Here is a 21,277-nt window from a genome sequence, read left to right as displayed (position 1 = left end):
CATTGCGAGAACTGTATTGGAGTTATACTATATCCTTTCTTTTACCGACAATTCACACGAGCATCTGAATTATTTACATGAGGTACATTAGGCTTAATTGTTATATCATTTTTATTTTATTGATGTGCTCAATAGGTGAATCTTCCATTATACCACTGCATCCGAGGATTAACTAATATTTTTTAAAAGTCTGCTATTGACAAACAGATAAATGTTCCTTTGCTGAGTCCTAAGTATTCAGCTGTCTCTTTACATATGAGTTTTTTTCAGCAGCAATACAATCAATTTAACTCCAACTCATTCATCTAAAGCAGTTATCCAGCTCAATTACAGCAGCTGACCTCATCAGCATCCCACATCCTACTAGCCACACATCTGTCTCTGCGTGTTTCTTACTATAAAAGGCTCCATTTCATCCTCGATGCAGCAGGGTTTGTATTTAATCAGCCATTTGCAACAGTTGGGAGGCCGTGTCTAAGCCTCAGTCGAGCATGGAGCTGGGGAATAAACCTCAGTGGCTCTCATGTGAGCAGGGCTTGCTCTGCCTGGATTATTGTCAAACACATTACTGCGGAGCCTAATGCAACCCACAGCCATATAGGCCGGCTGCTCCACTGCTTCCCATTGATTTGACTAGCAGGGAAAAAAACAACTAGATTACATAATTCATGACTGACTGCTACATTTGCGGTCATGTCCAACTAGAAGACACAGCACAACAAATGAGAGTAAATGGCACAGGAGCTAATACCTTAGAAATAGGCATAGACCCATCAAATTATTTCTTTTTATGTAAAACGTGTTAAAACTTTCCAAAATAAAAGCTGCCACTAGCCACGCTCAAAAAAGTACATTGTGTGATCTTTCGTACAAAAATAATATCCCATTGATTTTAAGATTACAACTTGTCAGTGGCCTAAGTTAAAATGAATGATAGCTGCTGGCTGTCTGCATCTCTTGGCATGTTCTGTCATGACTGGGTTTACTGCTGAGAATGCTGCATAACATTACTAATGGGTGACTCCACCTTTCACTCATTCAGGTGCTGATGTGATTTGTTGACTAAAGGTATGTGTTGGTGTTTTTAAATGGTACATGTAGTAATGCTAGATATATTTTCAATTACCAAATAATAACTAATAAGTGGGTTTACGTGTAACGTTTTAACAGATAATTGTCAATAGAAGTGTCTTAAGATTATGTCTGGGTATCTACTTTATTCATCAACCAAACAGCACTTATATTCATATAATTTGATTTTAAGTAGGTTTATACCCCAAATTAATGAAAATTTAAATCTGGACGGAGTTTAGTGTCAACGCTGAAAAGATAACTTCAAACTTCGACATTTAACAAACACTTTTTGTGGTGTTTTGCAGTTTTTCCAGTCATTTCCTCACGAGTCGCTTTCACGAGTAAAACTTAATCCGGATGAGCAGCCGCTTCGACGGAATTAGAGACCAGGAGTAAAAGAGGTTCAGTGGTTTCCTGAAAATGTGAAGAGTTTTATAAAAGACAAATAAATAAAGCTGGTAAAAACTCACATATCTGCTGATGAGGGTCCTCAAAGTGCTGAAATCCATCCCCATCCTGTTCCTCTTTGCTCTCCGGACTTGTTCTTCTTTCCGAGTCGCTCTTCAAAGGTTGATTCACTGTAGATGTTCGCTTCTTGTTAACACTCCTGCTCTGTCCATGACTTTTTTCCTCCCTTCTCTTCTTCCTGAATTTTAAAATCTAAACGGGCTCGGTCCGACGCTGCTGTACTCACCTACGGAGCACTGTGACAACAGGCTGCACCGTGTGCGCGGCTGTCGCTCCAGCCTGGGGACTCCTGGCTCCGGCACACACCGGCAGAGCGCTCCTCCTCTGCGGCTGCGACCAAACTCATTTCCAGCCTGTCCGCCTCTCACGCGCCCCCTCTCTCCACACGCGCGTGTACTAATAATCTTCTTGTCTCGAGCTTTTCTTTCATCTACGTCACGGGAGCCAGGTGGTGGCTGGAGGTGAGCGCATGCGCACGGTGGTGGTTTGTTTTTTTTGTTTTTTTGATTGATTGGAGTCATGAGGTGATTTGGTTATTGATTTGTTTTTAGTGGGGGATCAAACAGTAATAATAGTGGACATAATAATAAAAACACTGAGAAAATTAAAAGTTCATCAGCTTTACAGTGTGTGTGTGTGTGTGTGTGTGTAGTAGCAGCACCCCAAAATACCAGCGATGCTGTCCACCCAGATGGTGCTGAACTCACTTGAATAATATCATATTAAGACATAACTGACGTCTTTTTCAATGAAGGAAGTTACTTGGGTTTAACTTGTGTTCATTCTAAAGAGAGATTTAATATTTAGGCTAGAGCAATTAGTAGAAATGATTAATACAATATAAAAGCTTTCATAATGTAAAGGTTTGCTGTTTGGAGAGGTCACATGAAGGGTCAGAACTACAATCCACGGTGCTGTGTTTCCCGAGGGAAATGTTTTCATTCACTTGTCCAACCTCTATTTCCTGAGACGCTTTTCGGCGGGTTCTGTTGAAACACCAGCGTCAAACTCACGACAATAACAACCACCACATCCGGGAGGAGTCTTCACAAGTAACTGTATACTGATGAGAGGTTCCTTTTTGTAAATTTGCAAATAAGGTTTTGTGATCAAAGAGCCAACAGAGATGATCTATGGATCAAAGTGCAGCTTTTCTTTTTTTATTTTGTTGTTTTTTTAACCATTAAGGTTATTATAAATGTATTCACCTCATTTAATGTTTAAAACAAAGCACAAGTAGTCATGATATAATACATTATAAATATATAATATGTTGTATAAATAAATAATAAAATAACAATAAAATACACTATTAATATTTTTCTCAAACTCTTTAAAAATATATATTTTTTTTTATTTCTGACTCAAATCAAAATAATAGATATGGCTAAAGCTAAAGGTGCAACTTATTTTCTCTTTTTTATAACATAGTTTTCCAATCCTGCTTAATCCTTCTTAGAAGTACATGTTTGTGATTTCTAGAGTAGTAATTTCTCAATAAGAAGAATTTAAACACTGTAAATTTGAGTAATTACCTCTTTCATGCTTGAATTATGAGAACCTCAGTCAAGCTTTTTTTCCTGAATGTTTTTTATTCCTCTCTAGGCATGAAAAAAACAATGCATGGACAGTTTTTATGCATGGAGATAATAATTTACATTCATTTGACTTTTAAACAACAAAAAACAAAATATGTATTTAACAAACCAATACAAAAAAGAATATACTGTTTGAAAGCTATGAAAAAAATGATGTCATCTCACATTTTAACATATTCTAATACTTTTCAGTGAGCACTATGCATAAAAGGGTTACATTTATTTTATACGTTGTTCTTACAAAATTTAATTTGTCTTGTTTGACTGAATTTTCTTAGTTCCCTGTATTATTAATTTACCTTGTAGCTGAGTTTGCAAAACCTTTACAAAACAAAACAGAAATTCCATGCTTTTACTTTGAAGGAATTGTGGCGCTTGTCGTCTTCTGCTTCCTGCGTCGCGCTCACTTGACTTCACTTGTCAAAATGGCGATGTTAGTAGTGAGAGGCTGGAGTTAGTTTATATCACTCTGTGTTATTTATTCACATATTTGGGCGACACACGGAGCGTTAGCAGCAGACAGTATGGCGACTCTGGATCAGAAATCGCCCAACGTGCTTCTTCAGAGCCTCTGCTGCAGAATCACGGGGAAAAGCGAAGGTACATCAGTGGACGTTAGCATGCTCCGCGCCAGCATTCAGGAAATGTCAGAGCGAACCTCATTCAAAAAGTCGGCACTGTGGTGTTGTTCTTCACATTTGCGATCAAACACATTTTACAACTAACCTAAATACATCATCTGAATCTTTACAGTCTAGTGGCAAATTCGGCGTATATTTCACTCATCGGGAAGCTCTAATTTGATCAAAAATTAAACTTTATTCTCTGCTTACGCTGGCTCAGTTCTGTATTTTATATTGTAGAAAACGGGTTAAGTTTGTTGCTTAGACTTGAAATGTGTGCCGAACGGAAGAAAGCGTATTATTCAAATGTTAACCGCTTTGCGAGTAAATAAACGCCAAATTAAATGCTAGACTGGTTAATATTTGAGTTCATTGAGTTAGGCATCACTTTAGCTGTGTTTGATAGCGGCACATAGCGGAACTACGTTACTGTCAGCCAGTCATTTTGGCTAACACACACTGCACATCCCTTACTTCATGCTTCGAGGTGCTTCACTGTAATACACTGTTAGTTTTGGTTTGATAAAGTGGTTAGCTGTTTACCTTAGCTCGATGAGCTTGCAAACCAGTGAGCTTTCATGCCGAATAGCACACCGTTGGCCCACAGTTGTGTCCTGCTAGCTGCAGGCCCCTGCTGGATGCAGGCATCCCAGTGGAAGCGTAGCATGTTTGATGAGAGATAGCGGCAAAGGCAGAACATGATCAGTATGATATTGTGGGTTTTTAAATTTGTTTTAAGTATCACTTTGAGGCCTTGGCAGCTTTAATTTCATAATTAAAGGTACATTTTTGCAGTTTAAGACACATTATCAGAGTATAAGCTTTATGTGTGAATCCAAAGCCAGAGTGTAGGGAGAATGAGGGTGATGGCAGCAGACACACACACACATATACTATATGTGAGCTCAGAGCTATATAATTTCCAGGTCACAACTCTTATTTCCACATTATTCTCTCCAGCTGAAGTTGCCCATCAGTTCCAGTATGCAGTGCGAGTCATCGGAAGTAACTACGCCCCCACTATTGAACGGGATGAGTTCCTGGTCTCAGAGAAGATCAAGAAAGAATGTAAGTGGCATTTGGACAGATCCTGTTCCACAATGAGAACACATTCATACTGCAAAATCCTGAGCCAACAGAGGCGATGTGCTCATTGTTCACTCTTAACCTACAGCAAATTACTCTGTGTTGTCTGTGGCATTTCTCCTGATCCAAAAAACAAATGTAGTATCTGCCCTGTCTGTGTGCTCTTTACTTTTTAATGTTGGAGCCACTGCAAATCCCAATGGACTTTCATAGTATCCAAGATAGCACCATTAGAGGGGAAAGATTGATCCAAGCTAAAACAAAACTGAATCACTGACTGTAACAAATGTTTTATTTATCCCACGTTAAGGTGGACTTATTGGAACTCCAGTAAGGGATAATTTAAGGTTATGGAGCTCAGAAGTTAGTTTTCTGTCATGCAGCAACACCTCGCCTCCTTTTTGGATTACTGAGTTTGCTCACTTTTGAAAATCCATTAAAATGATAAAGGTCTCATAAATACAGACGAGAGATTTTTTTTATTCATAGTGAAGTGACAGGTTTCTTTGTGCAGCCGAAGAGGGGGAGTTGTGCAGTCTGCATTCTGTCGGCTTCCCTGAACACAGATGGATCGCTCATTCTTCAGCAATTCATTTCCTGCTTTCTTTTGTCTTACTCTGGGGTTTCAGACATGGCTAACCTCTATTAGATGTGTTCAAATTTCAAATAGATTTGTGGAAAGGCTTCATCTTTTATATTGTTTGTACATCAGTCACAGGTGATGCAAGAAATTAAAACCTATATTAAAAAGCTGTACAAATCCTGCAGGGAGTGACAGTCTAAGAGTGTGTTCAACTGCTAGATTAATCATTACTCCACTGTAATTCTGACATTCAAATGTCCCAGCTAACTGATTTTGTCTGCTGCAGTGCTGAAGCAGAGGAGAGAGGCAGATGCTGCTCTGTTCTCAGAGCTGCACAGAAAACTTCAGACGCAGGTTGGTATTTGCTTTTCCTGCAGCCCTTCTTTTTCTGACCAGTCCAGAAAACCTTTTGAACTGGCAGTGAATTGTTATTCCCCTTTTTGGCGTCTTAAATTAATTAGAATGATTATTCACTATTTGACAGAGCGTTCTGAAGCATCGTTGGTCTGTTCTCTACCTGCTGCTCAGCCTCTCTGAAGACCCTCGAAAACCATCCAGCAGGGTAAGGAACACACGCACACACACTCTGATGATTGACTTTCAAGAACCTCTTGATTCTTATTTTTCCACTTCTCTGACTGGTACCAGTCGAAGTTGCAATCCTCTTGCTTTCACTCAGTCTCATTCACATGGCATTAGATCAAAAGGCAAAATGCTTTTTTATTTTTGTCTCCTTGTCCTTCCCAGGTTGGAAACTATGGGGCATTGTTCGCTCAGGCTCTCCCCAGGGACGCACACTCGACCCCATTCTTCTGCACCCGACCTCAGAGCCTGGCGCTGAGCTACGGGGAGAGAACCGCAGGCCTGTCCGCCAGCATTGGGACCAGCGGCATCTCCAGCATGGGAGTCTACACGCTTAACGGTCCCACACCAACACCACAGTCACTGCTGGCTGGGTGAGTGTTCTCATTTGAACTTCCACACACAAACCAACTGGTTGAGAAAAGAGTATAGTTGATGCTCACACTGTGCAGAGGGTTATATTTGTTTAGGTACACTTGTACCTAAACAAATTTTACTGTGTTCCTCAAGTCACCATAACACCTTAAATGATGTCTATATAATATACAGATGGACAAAATAACGTGTACATTAGGAGATTTAAATGATGTAATCAGAGAACCCAGTTGAATCTTCACCTTTTCAGGTGCTCGTCCTGAAAAATCACTTAGTGCCTTTTTAGTTAGCACCAGCATCAATCAATTAACATCAAGGATCAATTAGCACCAGAAATTGAGCTCGCCTCTCACCCTGACCTTTTATAAATCTCTTTTATGAGGCATCAGACGACCACTTAATTCAATTTATCCTTATTAATAATGCAGCGGTCCTTCAGTTACAAATGACCATTGAGCTGTGTGGGCACCCTTTTAGTCCCAAAAGGTCAAATCCTCACTCCAAATATAAAAACATGCTTTTGTATTGAACTGTTTAAAACAAAAAACAAAACAAAATAAATGTAAAGTATTGGTGTTTTAATTATACAAAAACCTGTAGTGGGCGTAGTTATTTAATGGCTTTTATCAAGTTCCCCGTCATGAGATGAATCGTGTGTGTGTGTGTGTGTGTGTGTGTGTGTGTGTGTGTGTGTGTGTGTGTGTGTGTGTGTGTGTGTGTGTGTGTGTGTGTGTGTGTGTGTGTGTGTGTGTGTGTGTGTGTGTGTGTGTTTTCAGTCAACCCCCTCAGTCTGCAGCAGGAGCCGGTCAGTCTCTGGGCTCTCGGCTAGCCTGGACACTTCCTGTAAGCGCCTCCCCATCTGCTCTGGGTCCTCCTGCCACTCGACCATTACTCGGACCTCCAGCTCCCTCCAGCAGACTAGTCCGTCCTCGGCGAGACGGTGATGCAGCCGGTGAGTGACCGGTTTAAATGGCGTGGTGTTGTATGCACCACACACTAAAGCCTAAAGATGACATCAAGAATATTCTGTTGTTTGCCTGAATATCATAAGTGTTCTGTTTTTGTGACCACATCTGCTTTCATAAACGCTAAGTTAAAGGTCGTGTCCCTCAGAATATGTTGTTGAATTATTTTATTTAACTGAGAGCACAAACTGCGTTTCTGATGCACAGTAAATCCTTTATTTGTGCAGGTGATGTGAGTGAGACGGCACTGGTACGTGACATCCTCTACGTCTTCCAGGGAATCGATGGCAAGTTCATCAAGATGAGCACCCAGGATAACTGCTACAAAATAGACAACAAGGTACCTGAACCAGCATGACACACATTACCAAGAGTTAACTAGCAGTAAAGTTCACCATCATAACCAGGTGAACAAAGGGACGGAGGAAAACTGGTACTTGGTTAAGATTGAAATCCTGAAGCTTCACTTGAATGACGCCACAAACTACTAGTGTCTCGCACAGATCTTGACAAACTGTTGAAACATTCAGTCGACAACTGAACTGTCTTGTTTTGTGGAGAGTTAGTTCAATGGCAGACAGGCAGAGCTGAAGTGATGGTCACTGCATCTCCAGAGTAGATAAAATAATTTGATGGCTGTTGTTGTTGATTGGACTTAAAAAAAAAAAGATTCAACAGATCAATATGAATCTCTTTGGCTTCGAGCCACATCGACCCCCTTTCTCTGTTCCTTTCTCGGTCCTGTCAATTTCTTTTATTCCCCTCTTCGCCCCGTCTTGGCATATCATCAATAGAAAGGCCTTAGATGTAAACTGTCCCATATTCTGTCTGTGGTGCTAAACATAGACTTTGGGTCAATCAGCTGTCACCGTCCTGACGGAGAAGGAGCCACTGAGAGCAGAGATAAATGAGTCAAGGATGGAGATATTTTGAACTCTTCTCTGGCCACTTAACCTCTCTGTAAAGCTCTTTGGATAAGAGGTTTAGTTAAGCAGATGAAAATTTAATGTATCATTAAAAGGGAACACTTCCCCAGCTAATAAAACATGAACAGGAGGAGGAGGCCATGCCAGTGATAGTGGGACGTGATGTAACTTCATCAGCACTTGCTAAATTAAAAATGTTATAGCTCAGTTTAGTTTAATCTAGTTTATCATTAACATTTCTCTGTACATTTGTTTTATTACGATAAAATGTCAAAGATGTCCTGTTTATTAAAAGTTGCATAACACATAGAAGATGTAAAAATGCATGTTGAAGTATGTACTGTGCATCTGCAGATCGTGGTGTGTAAGTCCCTGAGGGACACCAGCAGCAGGCTGGCCGAGCTCGGCTGGCTCCACAACAAAGTCAGGAAATACACTGATGCCAGAAGTCTCGACCGTGCCTTTGGACTGGTTGGACAGGTGTGTCTGTGCTTGTCGTGTGCTCTAATTATAGATTTTCTTGGATGTGTTCACAAATGCATATCTGTTCATTTCTGCCCTCTCTCCTCAGAGCTTCTGTGCCTCGCTCCACCAGGAGCTGAAGGAGTACTACAGGCTGCTGTCTGTCCTCCACTCCCAGGTACAAAAACCAACATACACAGTTTCATATCATTTAAAGTTTCAGTTATTTCTTTATTTCATTTTTCCTTTAAAAACAGATTTAAAGCAAGTAAGGTTTAGTGCTGTAAGGTGGGAGCCTTTAATTCTGAAGTGTTTATGGTGGTTGGCACGTGTGTGCATGCTGTAGTTGCAGGTGGAGGATGACCAGGGTGTAAACATGTGCACAGAGAACAGTTTGACTCTTAGGAGGCTGTTAGTCTGGATGTACGATCCCAAAGTCCGACTCAAGACACTGGCTGCCCTAGTCGACTTCTGCCAAGGTTGGTTTGGTGTGTATGTGTTTGTGTATGTAAGGAAGTGTTAATACACGATGTTAAATGTAGCATTAGAAAATCATTGTGGTTTTGGTGAATAGTTCTGTGTGTTTGTGTGTGTTTTCAGGTCGAAAAGGGGGTGAGCTGGCCTCAGCCGTCCATGCCTACGGAAAAACAGGAGACCCACAGATGAGAGCGCTGGTTCAACACATCCTCTGCCTGGTGTCACATCCCATCCTCAACTTCCTCTACAGGTGGATCTATGACGGAGAGCTGGAGGACACCTACCACGAGGTGCATAGACGAGCAAAGTGTAACTTTTCTGCTCTGCCACAGTGACCTGTTCAGTGTTGACTACATATGCAATCAGCATAAAGGTAGTGTAGTGTGTTCACAGCTGTAATAATCGAGATTAATCCTACTTCAGGAGCTATTTTTATAGAGGAATTTACTGCTTATTTGGGGTAATTGTTCTGTTCGTCTGCTCTGACGTTTGACCCCAATGAGAACGAACATTACTGTGAGGAGAGAGGGAGAGAAATAAAGAAACAGAGGAGAGGCAGGACGACTTCTGAAATGAGGACTGATGAGAGAGGTGTAATGGAGAACCCAGTGATGGATGTTTCTCCTTTACTTCTCCCTTCCCTTTCTCTACTATTGCTTCTCTCTCACACTCAGTATTTATGTGCGGAGCACTAACTGTTACTTATTACTGGACTCTAGTCTTAAGTGCTGTGTTTGAATACACAGAGAATTCTGTCTTTGTTGAGTCTTATTTCAGCTAATAGGTTGTAGGAAAGTGCTCAGTAGAGATGGATTCACAAAGAATCTGACAGTTGGACCCAGTTCAGAAACCTATCAGCCTTCAGTATATCCATTAAACAGCCAGTTGAAGCTAATGGGCGGTCTCTGAGATGAATGGACAATCTAACCGAATGTGACAAAGGATGAAAACCTCTGTCATGGGCTGCATGCTCTGTCCGTAGATCTACTGTATTCATCCACGGTTTTGACCTTTGACTTTATTCTTGTCAAATGTTTCATTGGAACTAGAGTTATTTCTGTCTCCTGTAGACAGCAATAAACTATATAATGGAGAAATACTAAAGAAATTAATGTATATTATATTATAATCAGCTTCTCAGATGTTGCCTGTGTTTGTGTAGTTCTTTGTAGCATCAGATCCCAACGTGAAGACTGATCGTCTGTGGCACGATAAGTACTCCCTCAGGAAGTCAATGATCCCCTCATTTATCACCATGGACCAAGCCCGCAAGGTAAACAAAACACACACACACACACACACACACACAACAAAAGTGCTTATTGTGTGATGACACAATGTCGCCCCTGCTGTAACTGTTCCGTTTGTCTCTCCCCTGTAGGTTCTGCTCATCGGTAAATCCATCAACTTCCTGCATCAGGTTTGTCATGACAGAACGCCGCCGAGCAAAATCACACCAGCATCCAAGTCTGCGGACACACCTAAAGATGGTAAGCTCCTCTCGTGGTATCGCACACACAGATTTTACTTTTAGACACGGCTTCTCTTTATTGTATTCTTTTTTTTTTTTTCTTTTTCATTGACCAATAAGAATCCTCTTTTTTTAAATTTCGTCATCATATTGAAACTGTTAGATTGACATAGGACAGTGGACTGGCAGTGATCGATGCTCTTACCGCTCAGTGGCCTTGTCCTCCTCTACCTTCTGGTTATGAGGTGGAAATAGGTATACTTAGCCATATTCTATTGATCCAGTCTGCAGGACTCAGCTTTTACTGTATCTGTTGAAGGACATCACATTTCTTCACCCTTAATTGTTTTTTTTTGTTTGTTTGTTTGTTTGTTTTTTTCTTTGTCATACAAAGGTGAAACAAACAAATGCTGTAAAACTCAATTGTATATTAGAAGATAATCATCAATACAGTATTAGATTAAATTCAGCTGGCCGCGTGTGTGTGTGTGTGTGTGTGTGTGTGTGTGTGTGTGTGTGTGTGTGTGTGTGTGTGTGTGTGTGTGTGTGTGTGTGTGTTTTGTTGTGTGTGTGTGTGTGTGTGTGTGTGTGTGTGTGTGAATTCCTGCTCCACTTCTATTAAATTTTTCTATTCAATTTTATTTGTATAGCATCAGATCACAAGAGATGTCATCCCAAGGCAGTTTAGTTTTAAAGGTTTAAAACCTTACAAAAATATAACTGTACAGAAATATATAGAAAACCCAGCAACCCCACTTGAGAAAACACTAGGTGATAGTGGAGAGGGAAAAATTCTCAGGGTGGACGGCCATCTGCCTCGACAGGTTGGCGTGAGTGGAAAGAGGAGAGTGAAAAGAATAGCAGGAAACAAAAAACAACAACAAGCAGCAAAAACAGGTTGGTAGGACCAGTAACTGGACTCTGAAGAGAATACAGCTCCAAGGTCGAGGATACCTGCAGAGGAGAAGGGAGAGGGAAACCGATAGGAGGTAGCACAACTACAGGAGAGAGAAAACACAAAGTTATTGACATGCAATGGTAGAATTTGAATGGATAAATGAGAGGAGAGGAGCTCAGTGTATCAGTAAAGGGTCCCCAGCAGACTAATCTATAGGATCATAACTAAGAGATGGTCCAGAGTCACCTGATCCATCTCTTACTATAAGCTTTATCAAAAAGGAAGGTTTAGGTCTAGACTTAATTGTAGAGATTGGCTCTGCCTCCTGAACCTGAACTAAGAGCTTGTTCCACAGGAGAGGAGCTTGATAGATAAAGGCTCTGGCTCACTTTCTACATTGTAGAAACCACAAGTAAACCTGCACTCTGAGAACGAAGTGTTCTGCTGGCAAAATGTGGAACTATGAGGTCTTTAAGATATGATGGAGCTTGATTATTAAGTAAGTGCTTTATATTACATAGCTGCGGAGCTGCTGTCAGACCTGGAGGGGGCGTTTCAGGAGAAGATCGATGCTGCCTACTTTGACACCAGCAAATACCTGCTGGACGTCCTCAACCACAACTACCTGCTGCTGGATCACCTGCAGGCCATGAGGAGATACCTGCTGCTGGGCCAGGGAGACTTCATCAGACACCTCATGGACCTGCTCAAGTTAGCAACACACACTTTAAACATACACTATCTTGTCACATCTGCATTATTGTATGCATATAAATAGATTATAAGAAAAAATCATCTTTCATCCTGTGGTGTCCTCATTATTTTATCCCAGGCCAGAGTTGGCACGTCCTGCCACCACTTTGTACCAGCACAACCTGACTGGTATCTTGGAGACAGCAGTCAGAGCCACCAATGCCCAATTTGACAATGCAGAGATTCTTAAGAGGCTGGATGTGCGTCTGCTGGAGGTAACGTGTTTGTGTGTTTGTTGGTGTGTGTGTCTGTGTGTGTGTGTGTGTGTGTCTGTGAGAATGCTCTGGTGGAACTCTGACATCTGTTTGTTTATTTATTTATTTTTTGCCCCCCAGGTGTCTCCTGGTGACACAGGCTGGGATGTTTTCAGTTTGGATTACCACGTTGATGGACCTATTGCTACGGTAACAAAAATGCACAACATCCAGTTGTTAAGACATTGTGTATTAGTCTGCAGAACCTTTGTATTCTCGTGGAAGTATGTGCATGTGTGTGTGTATGCTGGGAGTCAACATGTTGCTGCTGTTTTCAGGTGTTCACAAGAGAATGTATGGGCCACTACCTGCGTGTGTTTAATTTCCTGTGGAGGGCGAAGAGGATGGAGTACACACTGACTGACATCTGGAAGGGACAGATGTGCAATGCCAAGCTACTCAAAACTATGCCTGGTAAACACACACACACGCACACACACATTCTTAATCCTATATCCCTGTTATTTCATGCTTTTTTTCTATGAACATTTCTTATACTTATATTCATATTTAGGTTTGTTTGTTGTTTTTTGTTACTTCTTATTTATTTTTATTTTATTTTTTTCATTTTATAGGTCTAATCTCCATTAAAAAGAGGTAACCTGACTGTTGTAATGTTACTGTCCTTTTTCACCTTCAGAGTTGTCTGGCGTGTTGCATCAGTGTCATATCCTGGCCTCGGAGATGGTCCACTTCATCCACCAAATGCAGTACTACATCACCTTCGAGGTCAGACCATTAGCAGCTCTGTTACCATTACAGGCTGTAAAAACCTCAGCAACAACTAGTAATTACTGTACAGCAGGGGAAGATCTGCTGCGTCTGTTAAACGCAACACTGCATGACTTTGATTTACACTGTTCGTTGTTTAAGTCTAGACAAACTGCAAAGTAATACAGTCAATAAAACACTGAAACTATTCTCAAAGTCAGACTGATGAAGTTTGTTTTAAATAGGTTCGCAGTTTTTTTAGGCTGACCTCTTTTACTGTTAGAAAAACAGGTCAAGATTTCTTCTAAAAGACATTGTTTAAAATATCAGAATCAGAAACAGTTTATTGCCACGTACAATAAGGGACACTTTACAGCACTAGGAATGTGTCTTAATGCCAGAAACAGAATCAAAGATATGAACTAAAGAGGGATACAGAGAAGGTTATGTGCAGAAAAAATGAGTTACACATTTTTAATATGAGGACAGTGTCGGTCCCATATACTGCACTTTTTCTAAAGTATGTGTGTGTGTGTGTAGGTGCTGGAGTGCTCCTGGGATGAGCTGTGGAATAAGGTGCAGCAGGCTCAGGATCTCGACCACATCATAGCTGCTCATGAAGTCTTCCTGGACACAATCATCTCAAGATGTCTGCTGGACAATAACAGCAGGGTAAGTTTGTTTGTTTGCTTGTTTGTTTGTTTGTTTGGATAGTATATTTTCAGCCCCTTTTCATACTTATTACCTTCAACTACTGCAAGTGTCTCTCTGTCTTCCCAGTCTCTGTTGAACCAGCTGAGGGCCATATTTGACCAGATCATCGAGTTTCAGAACGCCCAGGATTCCCTGTACCGCTCAGCACTGGAGGAGCTGAGCCTCAGACTGCTGTATGAGGAGAAGAAGCAGCAGAGAGAAGATGAGGTAAGGAGAAGGACATATTTAAGTTTCTGAACCACAAATGTACTGAATTAACAACAGACAAAGGGAGAGGGATGCTGGCGACACAAAAGTGCTAAAATGTGTGATTTTTCTCAATCTGCTCATTCAGGGTCAGTGGGGAGTGACGGCCGAACAAGAAGCAGAGGAGAAAAAGAGGATTCAGGAGTTCCAGGACAGCATACCAAAGATGCGCTCCCAGCTTCGCATCCTCACCCATTTTTACCAGGTACCAGCCTGAGCTGCCATCAGGAGCAGCTGTCAGCTATTTGCATTTGCCACATTTTTTAAATGCAATCTCTTTTTTCCCCTGCTGTCTCTCTGTTCTTCTCTCAGAGCATTGTCCAGCAGTTCCTGGTTTTGCTTATGACCAGTTCGGATGAGAGTCTGCGTTTCCTCAGCTTCAGGCTGGACTTCAATGAACACTACAGGTTTGTCTTTTAAAACTCACAGGAGGGCACAGGAGCATCCTAAAAGGTCTCCTGTCTTTCTTATTGTTCATACTTTGTAAATATCAACAGTACTTATTAAGTAGTAAGACCATGTAAATCTATTTTTTCAATGCACAGAGCTAGAGAGCCCAGGCTGAGAGCCTCGCTAGGCGCTACCAGAGGTCGACGACTGTCAAACATCTGACATAACAACCACGGCGTTGAAGACAAGGGTTCCAGTCAATTGCTAGCGGGGGACGACACCACAGTGTGCAGTTGTGACATCGCAGAGTCGGGCTGACCTGCAGACTTTCAGCACTTCACATCGAGATGATGTCATGCCTTGGGGGAGCTGATTTCAACGCTGCTCTAAATGTTCGGCTTTCGCAGCAGCGGTGGTCACCAAGTGATGACATCACGGCAGGTAGCTCCAGCGAAGTCAGCTGAGCGGGATCACAAAGAAGCCCAGCAAATCCTACTATCAGAGCTTGTGTCTTGCAGAGGAAAAATACCCCAAACAGACTGCTGTGCAACTTTTAGGACAAACTCTGAAACTGGTCGAGTAAATGGAGGAGAAGCGTCGAGCTGAGTTTGTGTGGAGGTAACAAAACGCTGCTGTTAGACTGAGCTCCACGAGTCACACAAGGCCACCTTACATGGCATGCCTTATTAATGACAGAAAACCTTTTTGCTTTTTTTTTTTCTCTGCGTGGTTGCCAAATCTAGTCCCAACACACATAATGTATGTACATAGAGTTTATGCAAAAATGTATTGATGTGTGTGTATATATGCTGTACACCTTAAAACCCGTGGCTTTCCATTTCGCACTAGGGTTCGACCGATACGGGTCTGATACGGATATTTTTCAATTCTGTATTAGATGCAGTTAATAAAATGATTCCATTTTGATCCTTCATAGCCAGGTTTTCCAAAAAGAAAGTTTCTGCTGGAGCTTTGTTCTCATTAAGAAGGGAAAACAAACAGCATTCACAGCCTGAGGCACTAAAACCAGTATATCGGTCTAACCCTAGTTTCTCAAATGTCCTCCTTTAAAATCCAGGGTTTTTTAATACATCAGGTCAGCTGTCCAAAAGAAGAGGATTTGGAAGTCCATGCACAACACTTTTAGACAATTCTCCTTTGTGGCTCATACAGACAAATATTCCCTTTGTTGCCTATTTCATTTATTAAAATCCAGTTTGTTGATTTTTAATAGTTTTGTTTGTTTCTATCAGGTTTATGAGACATAGGAAATAACATAATCTGGCTTCAGACCACTAAGACGTCACCTTGACTGACAACCGACTGATGTAATGAATGTTACTAACAGCTGTGTTCTTCTGTTTCCCTGCTTACAGTATGTGCTTTTGTGTCTGTGCAAGAAGGATCATTTTAAAGAAAACAATCCTCACGACAACCACAACGACCTCACTCCTTGTCACTGCATAGGAACTATCAATGTAAATGTAAATAATACAAAAGAACAGTCCAGCTTTAAAGAATTTATTGGTTATAGATGTTAACATGGGCAGTTTATTTTCCAAAACGAGTCTATTTCAACATTATAAATAAAAGAATAAGAGTATTGGTGTTATAAAGTTCGACTGGATTCAGTCAGAATGTCTGTTAAAATTATCTTGTTTAATACAGTATTTCCTTAAATGTTAAACAGATGAGGAGAAGCAGTCGCTGTGATAGTTCGCTAATTCTTTGCTGTGACCATAGGCAGAAAAGTGTCAACCTGACCCAAACCCAAAACCGTGTCCAAGCTTTCATCAGTCCACACTGAGAACACCTACCTACAGATACACTTCAGTCTTTATGACTCAAACACAAGCAGTGACGTTTGCTGTGGCAGGACATGGCTATTTGCTGGATATTCTTAGCAGTACACATACAGTCGAAGTGTGTGTTGAGATTGAAGCGTTAAGTAGCGTTTTAATCATCGTTCTATATTAATTTCCATGTGCATTAAAGGAGTTCTGACACAGAGGGAAGCAAAAACTAAATAAACAGACATCACACATGTATTTTCAAACATTGAATGTAGTAATTCAAGGACACCAACTTTAATTTTTAAACCTCAAAAACATCAACCTTCATCATAATTTGTGCTCCAATCTGCTCCGTTTGTCTCGATTGTGTTTTTAGTGAAGATGTTTCATGGGGAAACGTTTACTTCCTGTGAAATGTTCCACTTGTATTCTCAGTTCACTAGCAGCTGCATCAGTCCTGCTCTCACTAATCACTTATTTGTGTGTGTGTGTGTGTGTGTGCAGTAAATCTTCCATATTTGATTTCTTGACCCTTTTTTTATTTCTATTGTCATTGAAACAAATTGGTGCTGCATATGGTCTGTAGACCAGTAAACTGTTTTCTGACAATGAGTCCCTTCATACACGTGTAAAATTAAATGAATCATCAAACTGGACCAGGGTCAGCACTCCTGTGTGTGTACTGTCTGTCTGTGTCTCTCCTCTACATTGTATAGCACATATTGTACAGACTATAGGGAAACAAACCATCCCACTTCTTCTTTAATAAAATCTCTTTTTATTAATATGTTTTCCAGTGTGTGTTTGAGTTTTTTTTGTTTGCAGTTTGTGTGCAGCTCTGCCTCTGGGTTGACTTGAATTTGCTTTGACCTGCTGCCACCTTCTGGCAGTAGGTGAAAGATAATAGTTCATTTCAAAGTTTACAAAAGAAATTCCCTCATCAAGCAGCTAAACACAGATTTACTATAAACCTTTCACCTTACACCAAACACAAATGTTTGAAAAAGACTTCAGTTCATTAATAGTAATAATATATATTAATAATAATATATTAATAGTTTTACGTAATCATTTTCAAATAACTAATATTGCACACTCCACTCCAGTTTGTAACATTGACTTCCTGTTATTACCAAACCAGAGCTGTGTCTGCAGTCTGAGTAGTGACAATAAAAAAAACAACAATTTTATTAATTTAACAAAGTAAAATCTAAAATCAATAAATCTAAGCCTATGCAAAAGTTGAAAGTATCGAAATGCATGGTTATAATTAAAAGTCCTGAATTTATTATGTTACTTACGTTACTCAGCAAAGCAGGTGTTCTGTCCATTTTAAATCATATTGACTGTGTTGATTTTAATAGATTAAAATATCATTACCATACAGTGGAACCGTTAGTCCCAGTCACACAGGGCTGCTCTGTAGTGAAATTATTGTGCTGCCTTAAATGAATATAATACAGTTGATTCATTCACACCCACTCGTTTCGTGTACTTTAGACTGAAGTAAGAACCAGGTGAACCACTAGAGGGGGCAACAGCATATTTTATCTCTCTTCTGTGAGGAGAGGAAAGTCCTGTTACACATTCAGTGTCACCATGGCCCCTGATTCCTGGAGGAATTAGTCCCGTCAGCCTTCGTTTCTTCCTTGAAAAGCAACTCAGTGTTCCATCAGTTCAGTTTGATTCCCTGGTGTCGGTGCTTGTGTCAGTTGTGTATCTGTGCATGTGTATTTGTCCACCTCTTCAGGCCTACACACCTATACGCATAACAGCCTCTCGCATTTGTGGATAACACTTCGGATAAGACTGTCGTTTTGGGAAGCCAGAGAGCTGAGACCGAGAGTCCTGACTGCTGAGCTGGAACAAACGGACCGCATTGTGTCTCGCTTCCTCCCTTCTTTCCTCTCTATCTGTACGGTGGTGTTTATCTGTGCATTGGTCTGTGACATCAAAGTGGTTTCTGATCCGTCAAGACATTTCTCCCAGTATTCCCAGTGCCTCTTATGTCATTTTTATCTCAACAGAAATAGCTTTGCACTGCTCACCTTCATATTGAGAAAGGCCTTTCTGACAAACGAACCCGTGCAATCTTGTTATTACACTAGTTATAAATGATCAGTGTCACTATTAAAGTCCTCTCATTTAATTAGATAATGTATATAATCTATGTGCCAATGTTTTCCACCACATAAAACACATGATGTGTTTCAGATGTGTGTGTGGGTGTGTGCTCCGTGCCCTATCTCAGTGCAGTGAACCTTCACTAACACCTGAGAAACAGATCCAGCTGCCCCTAACAGCCACATCTGCACCTTGTCCAGCCTCAGGGTTCCGGTTCTCAGAGATTTGGACAGAGCCAAACCTATCCTGTCCCCTTCTGCTTGCAGTCTTCATTCAATTATGCCAGAACTATATATCCATTAATTTACACCGGTGCACTTGTGCGTCCCCTTGAAAGGATCTTTTAAGTCCTGAAGTGAAAGAGGGACATTTCCACAGCAGCGACCTTGATTCAACTCTGTTTGACCTGCTGAAACAACAACATTAGCAGCTGTCGTATCCCATCAAGTATTAGCCACGCTGCAAACGCATGAACACGAGCTGAAGAACAGTGCGACGGCCACTCTGTCATCCTCCTTCTATTCTCTGTGAACAGCATTAAAGGTAAAAGCTGCTTTACTGACTCAAGCCTTGATATTTATTTGTACACGATCAACATTTAAAGACATTTGACAGCAGTTCTTGTCAGAACAATGAATTCTTTATGTCTTTCCATCCTTTTTGTCCCCACAGTTTGCTGTACACAGTTTAACATACATAAACACTTCAGTACCAATGTAACACAACAGAACAGAGCTACAACTATAGATGTCTTCTCCTTGAAAGGTGTAAATTGAAAAATCTTGCATTGTGTCCGAGCTCTCCACCTCCTTTGTTCACAGTTTGCTTTAACGAGAGTCTTGAGGATAGATGGGCTGCATTAATTGGACATTTGCATTTGGGGGATTTTAATGGGGCTAATTAGGCCAGAAGGTCGTAGTTGTCTCTTCTAGTTTTGCCCAGATCCAGAAGAAGGTGTGAAAACTACTCTCAGCTGTAGACACAGTAACTGTCCCTTCATCCAGGTCAGGTTTCCCAGATTAGAGTTTCTCTCATTGTTGCCATGCAATTAACTGAGAGACCAACTGAAACCCTGTGAATAATGTTTGCTGCTGCTCTAAGTTTGGTTTTCCAGAATGAAACTAGATCTAAGTCTGCTTGAAATGACTGCAGTGTAATAATGTAATCAAACCAGCAACTTATCCTGTGAAAACGTGCCCTGCAACACCAGGAAGGACATGAATCAGACAACACAGTGAGAGTCGCTGACAACACATGAAAGGTTGACTAAAGAGAAAACAGGAAAACAAAAGTAGAGACAAGTGCAGGGAAGGCTCAACAGAAACAGCTCACAAACAGAGGAAGTCCTTCATCAGCACATCTCAATCTGCATTTTCTTTGTCTCCGGCTTCTTTTCTTCTGTCTCGTCTTTTCTGCGGCTTCAAAAACTTGGGCAGGTGAGCTCGCTTCAGCTCGGGTGGATTTCTTGATGTTGCAGCAGAGTTACTTCTTTTCTTTTTCAGGCTCCTCTCTGCTCTTCTTTCCTGCATTACCCGACTCCTCCGCACATCCACATCTTGACAGCTTTGCTCTGTAGTTCACTATTTTGAATTTTAAGCAAGTCTCACACCCGTACCATCCACTGGCACTGCCGGCTTCTGTGAGACGTTCTTGTCTCAGCTGTCTCAGCCATTTCTCAGTGAAACACTGTCTGTATCCTGTTAGATTAGCTAAAAATGTTAATTTATTAAGAGAAACTCCAGTACAGCTGGACAACAATTAGTATAAAATCAGGCCGTGTACTTTCTCATATTACAAGTACACTTTCAAGTTTTCATCATGAATGTCCTCTGCCCCCTCAAATTCTGCTTTATGTGGAAAAAGAAACAGAGAAGTCAACCCAGGCCACCTCTGTGGGTGGTCAACTGTGCAGGCAGGATGGTGTCTTCAACGCGCAGGACAGACAACATGTCTACAGTTCCAGCTGAGCTGCCTTTACTCTGTGATCAAGTGATTTTCAGCTGTGGAAGGTGGTGTAGCTCCTCTGCGTCCAGAGGACAGCAGAGCTGCCTGTCAACATGCTGCAGAGAGACATGACAGTGCAGTGTTGTCTGGAGGTCTGGAGGTTTCTAGTGTCTAGTTATGCTCATGGCTACAGCGGACTGGATGTACAAGACCAGTGGCAAGAGTAACATGTCAGCAGGGCGGTAGATACCACAAAGGACAAGAATGTCCTGTCCTCTTTCCTGTCAAACGGCATCACCAGGAAATTTTCTCTACATTACACACATATTAAACATGCTCAGATTTGAACATGCTTAGAGACTTTTCTATTTTGTTCAAGTGAATAAACGAAGACGATTTGATCTCCACCAGAACATAAACAAACATTTAAATCATAATGCAAGAAGTTAGTATGAAGACCTATCTAAGAAGTTACATAAATAAATTAAATGTAAAACACAAAAGGTGGATGTACTATAAACCTATGCTGTGCTCAGTGCCTCAGGTATTAGTCATTATGAAATTATAATGGGAAGAAACTAACAAAAAATGACCAGTTAAGTAGAAATCTGTGACACATTGACACATACGTGCTGCAGGATGTGTCATTTCCAGTTACTGTACATTCTCGGCAGGTACTGTTGCAACAGCACATCTGTTGTTCAAATTCTCTCATCCTACCTGCCTCTAGCATTGTGTGACATTTCACTGTCATTGCCCT

General features: G+C 41.0%; 2 protein-coding genes across 5 annotated transcripts in view; one reads left to right on the top strand and one right to left on the bottom strand.

Annotated features, from left to right (window-relative positions):
• Positions 1–1,959, bottom strand: part of atp11a (ATPase phospholipid transporting 11A) — a 37,344-nt gene extending 35,385 nt beyond the window's left edge. For all 3 annotated transcript variants that reach the window (XM_026361786.1, XM_026361787.1, XM_026361788.1), the window contains exon 1: positions 1,545–1,959. In XM_026361786.1, coding sequence (XP_026217571.1) covers positions 1,545–1,589 — 45 coding nt within the window. In that variant the 5' untranslated portion in view covers positions 1,590–1,959. The remainder of the gene's footprint in view (positions 1–1,544) is intronic.
• A 1,606-nt stretch (positions 1,960–3,565) lies between these two features.
• On the top strand, positions 3,566–17,234 carry tubgcp3 (tubulin, gamma complex associated protein 3). 2 transcript variants are annotated; one of them, XM_026363284.2, is made up of 23 exons: positions 3,566–3,740; positions 4,724–4,831; positions 5,719–5,786; positions 5,917–5,994; positions 6,180–6,388; positions 7,166–7,341; positions 7,582–7,694; positions 8,635–8,760; positions 8,852–8,920; positions 9,095–9,221; positions 9,343–9,509; positions 10,382–10,492; positions 10,601–10,709; positions 12,110–12,299; positions 12,421–12,556; positions 12,677–12,745; positions 12,874–13,009; positions 13,236–13,324; positions 13,847–13,978; positions 14,087–14,227; positions 14,355–14,471; positions 14,579–14,673; positions 14,812–17,234. In XM_026363284.2, the coding sequence occupies exons 1-23, from the start codon at positions 3,665–3,667 to the stop codon at positions 14,876–14,878; spliced, it is 2,709 nt and encodes a 902-aa protein (XP_026219069.1). In that variant the 5' UTR covers positions 3,566–3,664; the 3' UTR covers positions 14,879–17,234. The 2 variants fall into 2 exon arrangements, with proteins under 2 accessions (XP_026219069.1, XP_026219068.1); XM_026363283.2 differs by having other exon boundaries at positions 9,089–9,221.
• The last annotated feature ends 4,043 nt before the right edge of the window (positions 17,235–21,277 follow it).

The sequence above is a fragment of the Anabas testudineus genome, chromosome 2 (genome assembly GCF_900324465.2).
Source record: "Anabas testudineus chromosome 2, fAnaTes1.2, whole genome shotgun sequence".
NCBI lineage: Eukaryota > Metazoa > Chordata > Actinopteri > Anabantiformes > Anabantidae > Anabas > Anabas testudineus.
This window is presented reverse-complemented; position numbering and strand designations above follow the sequence as displayed.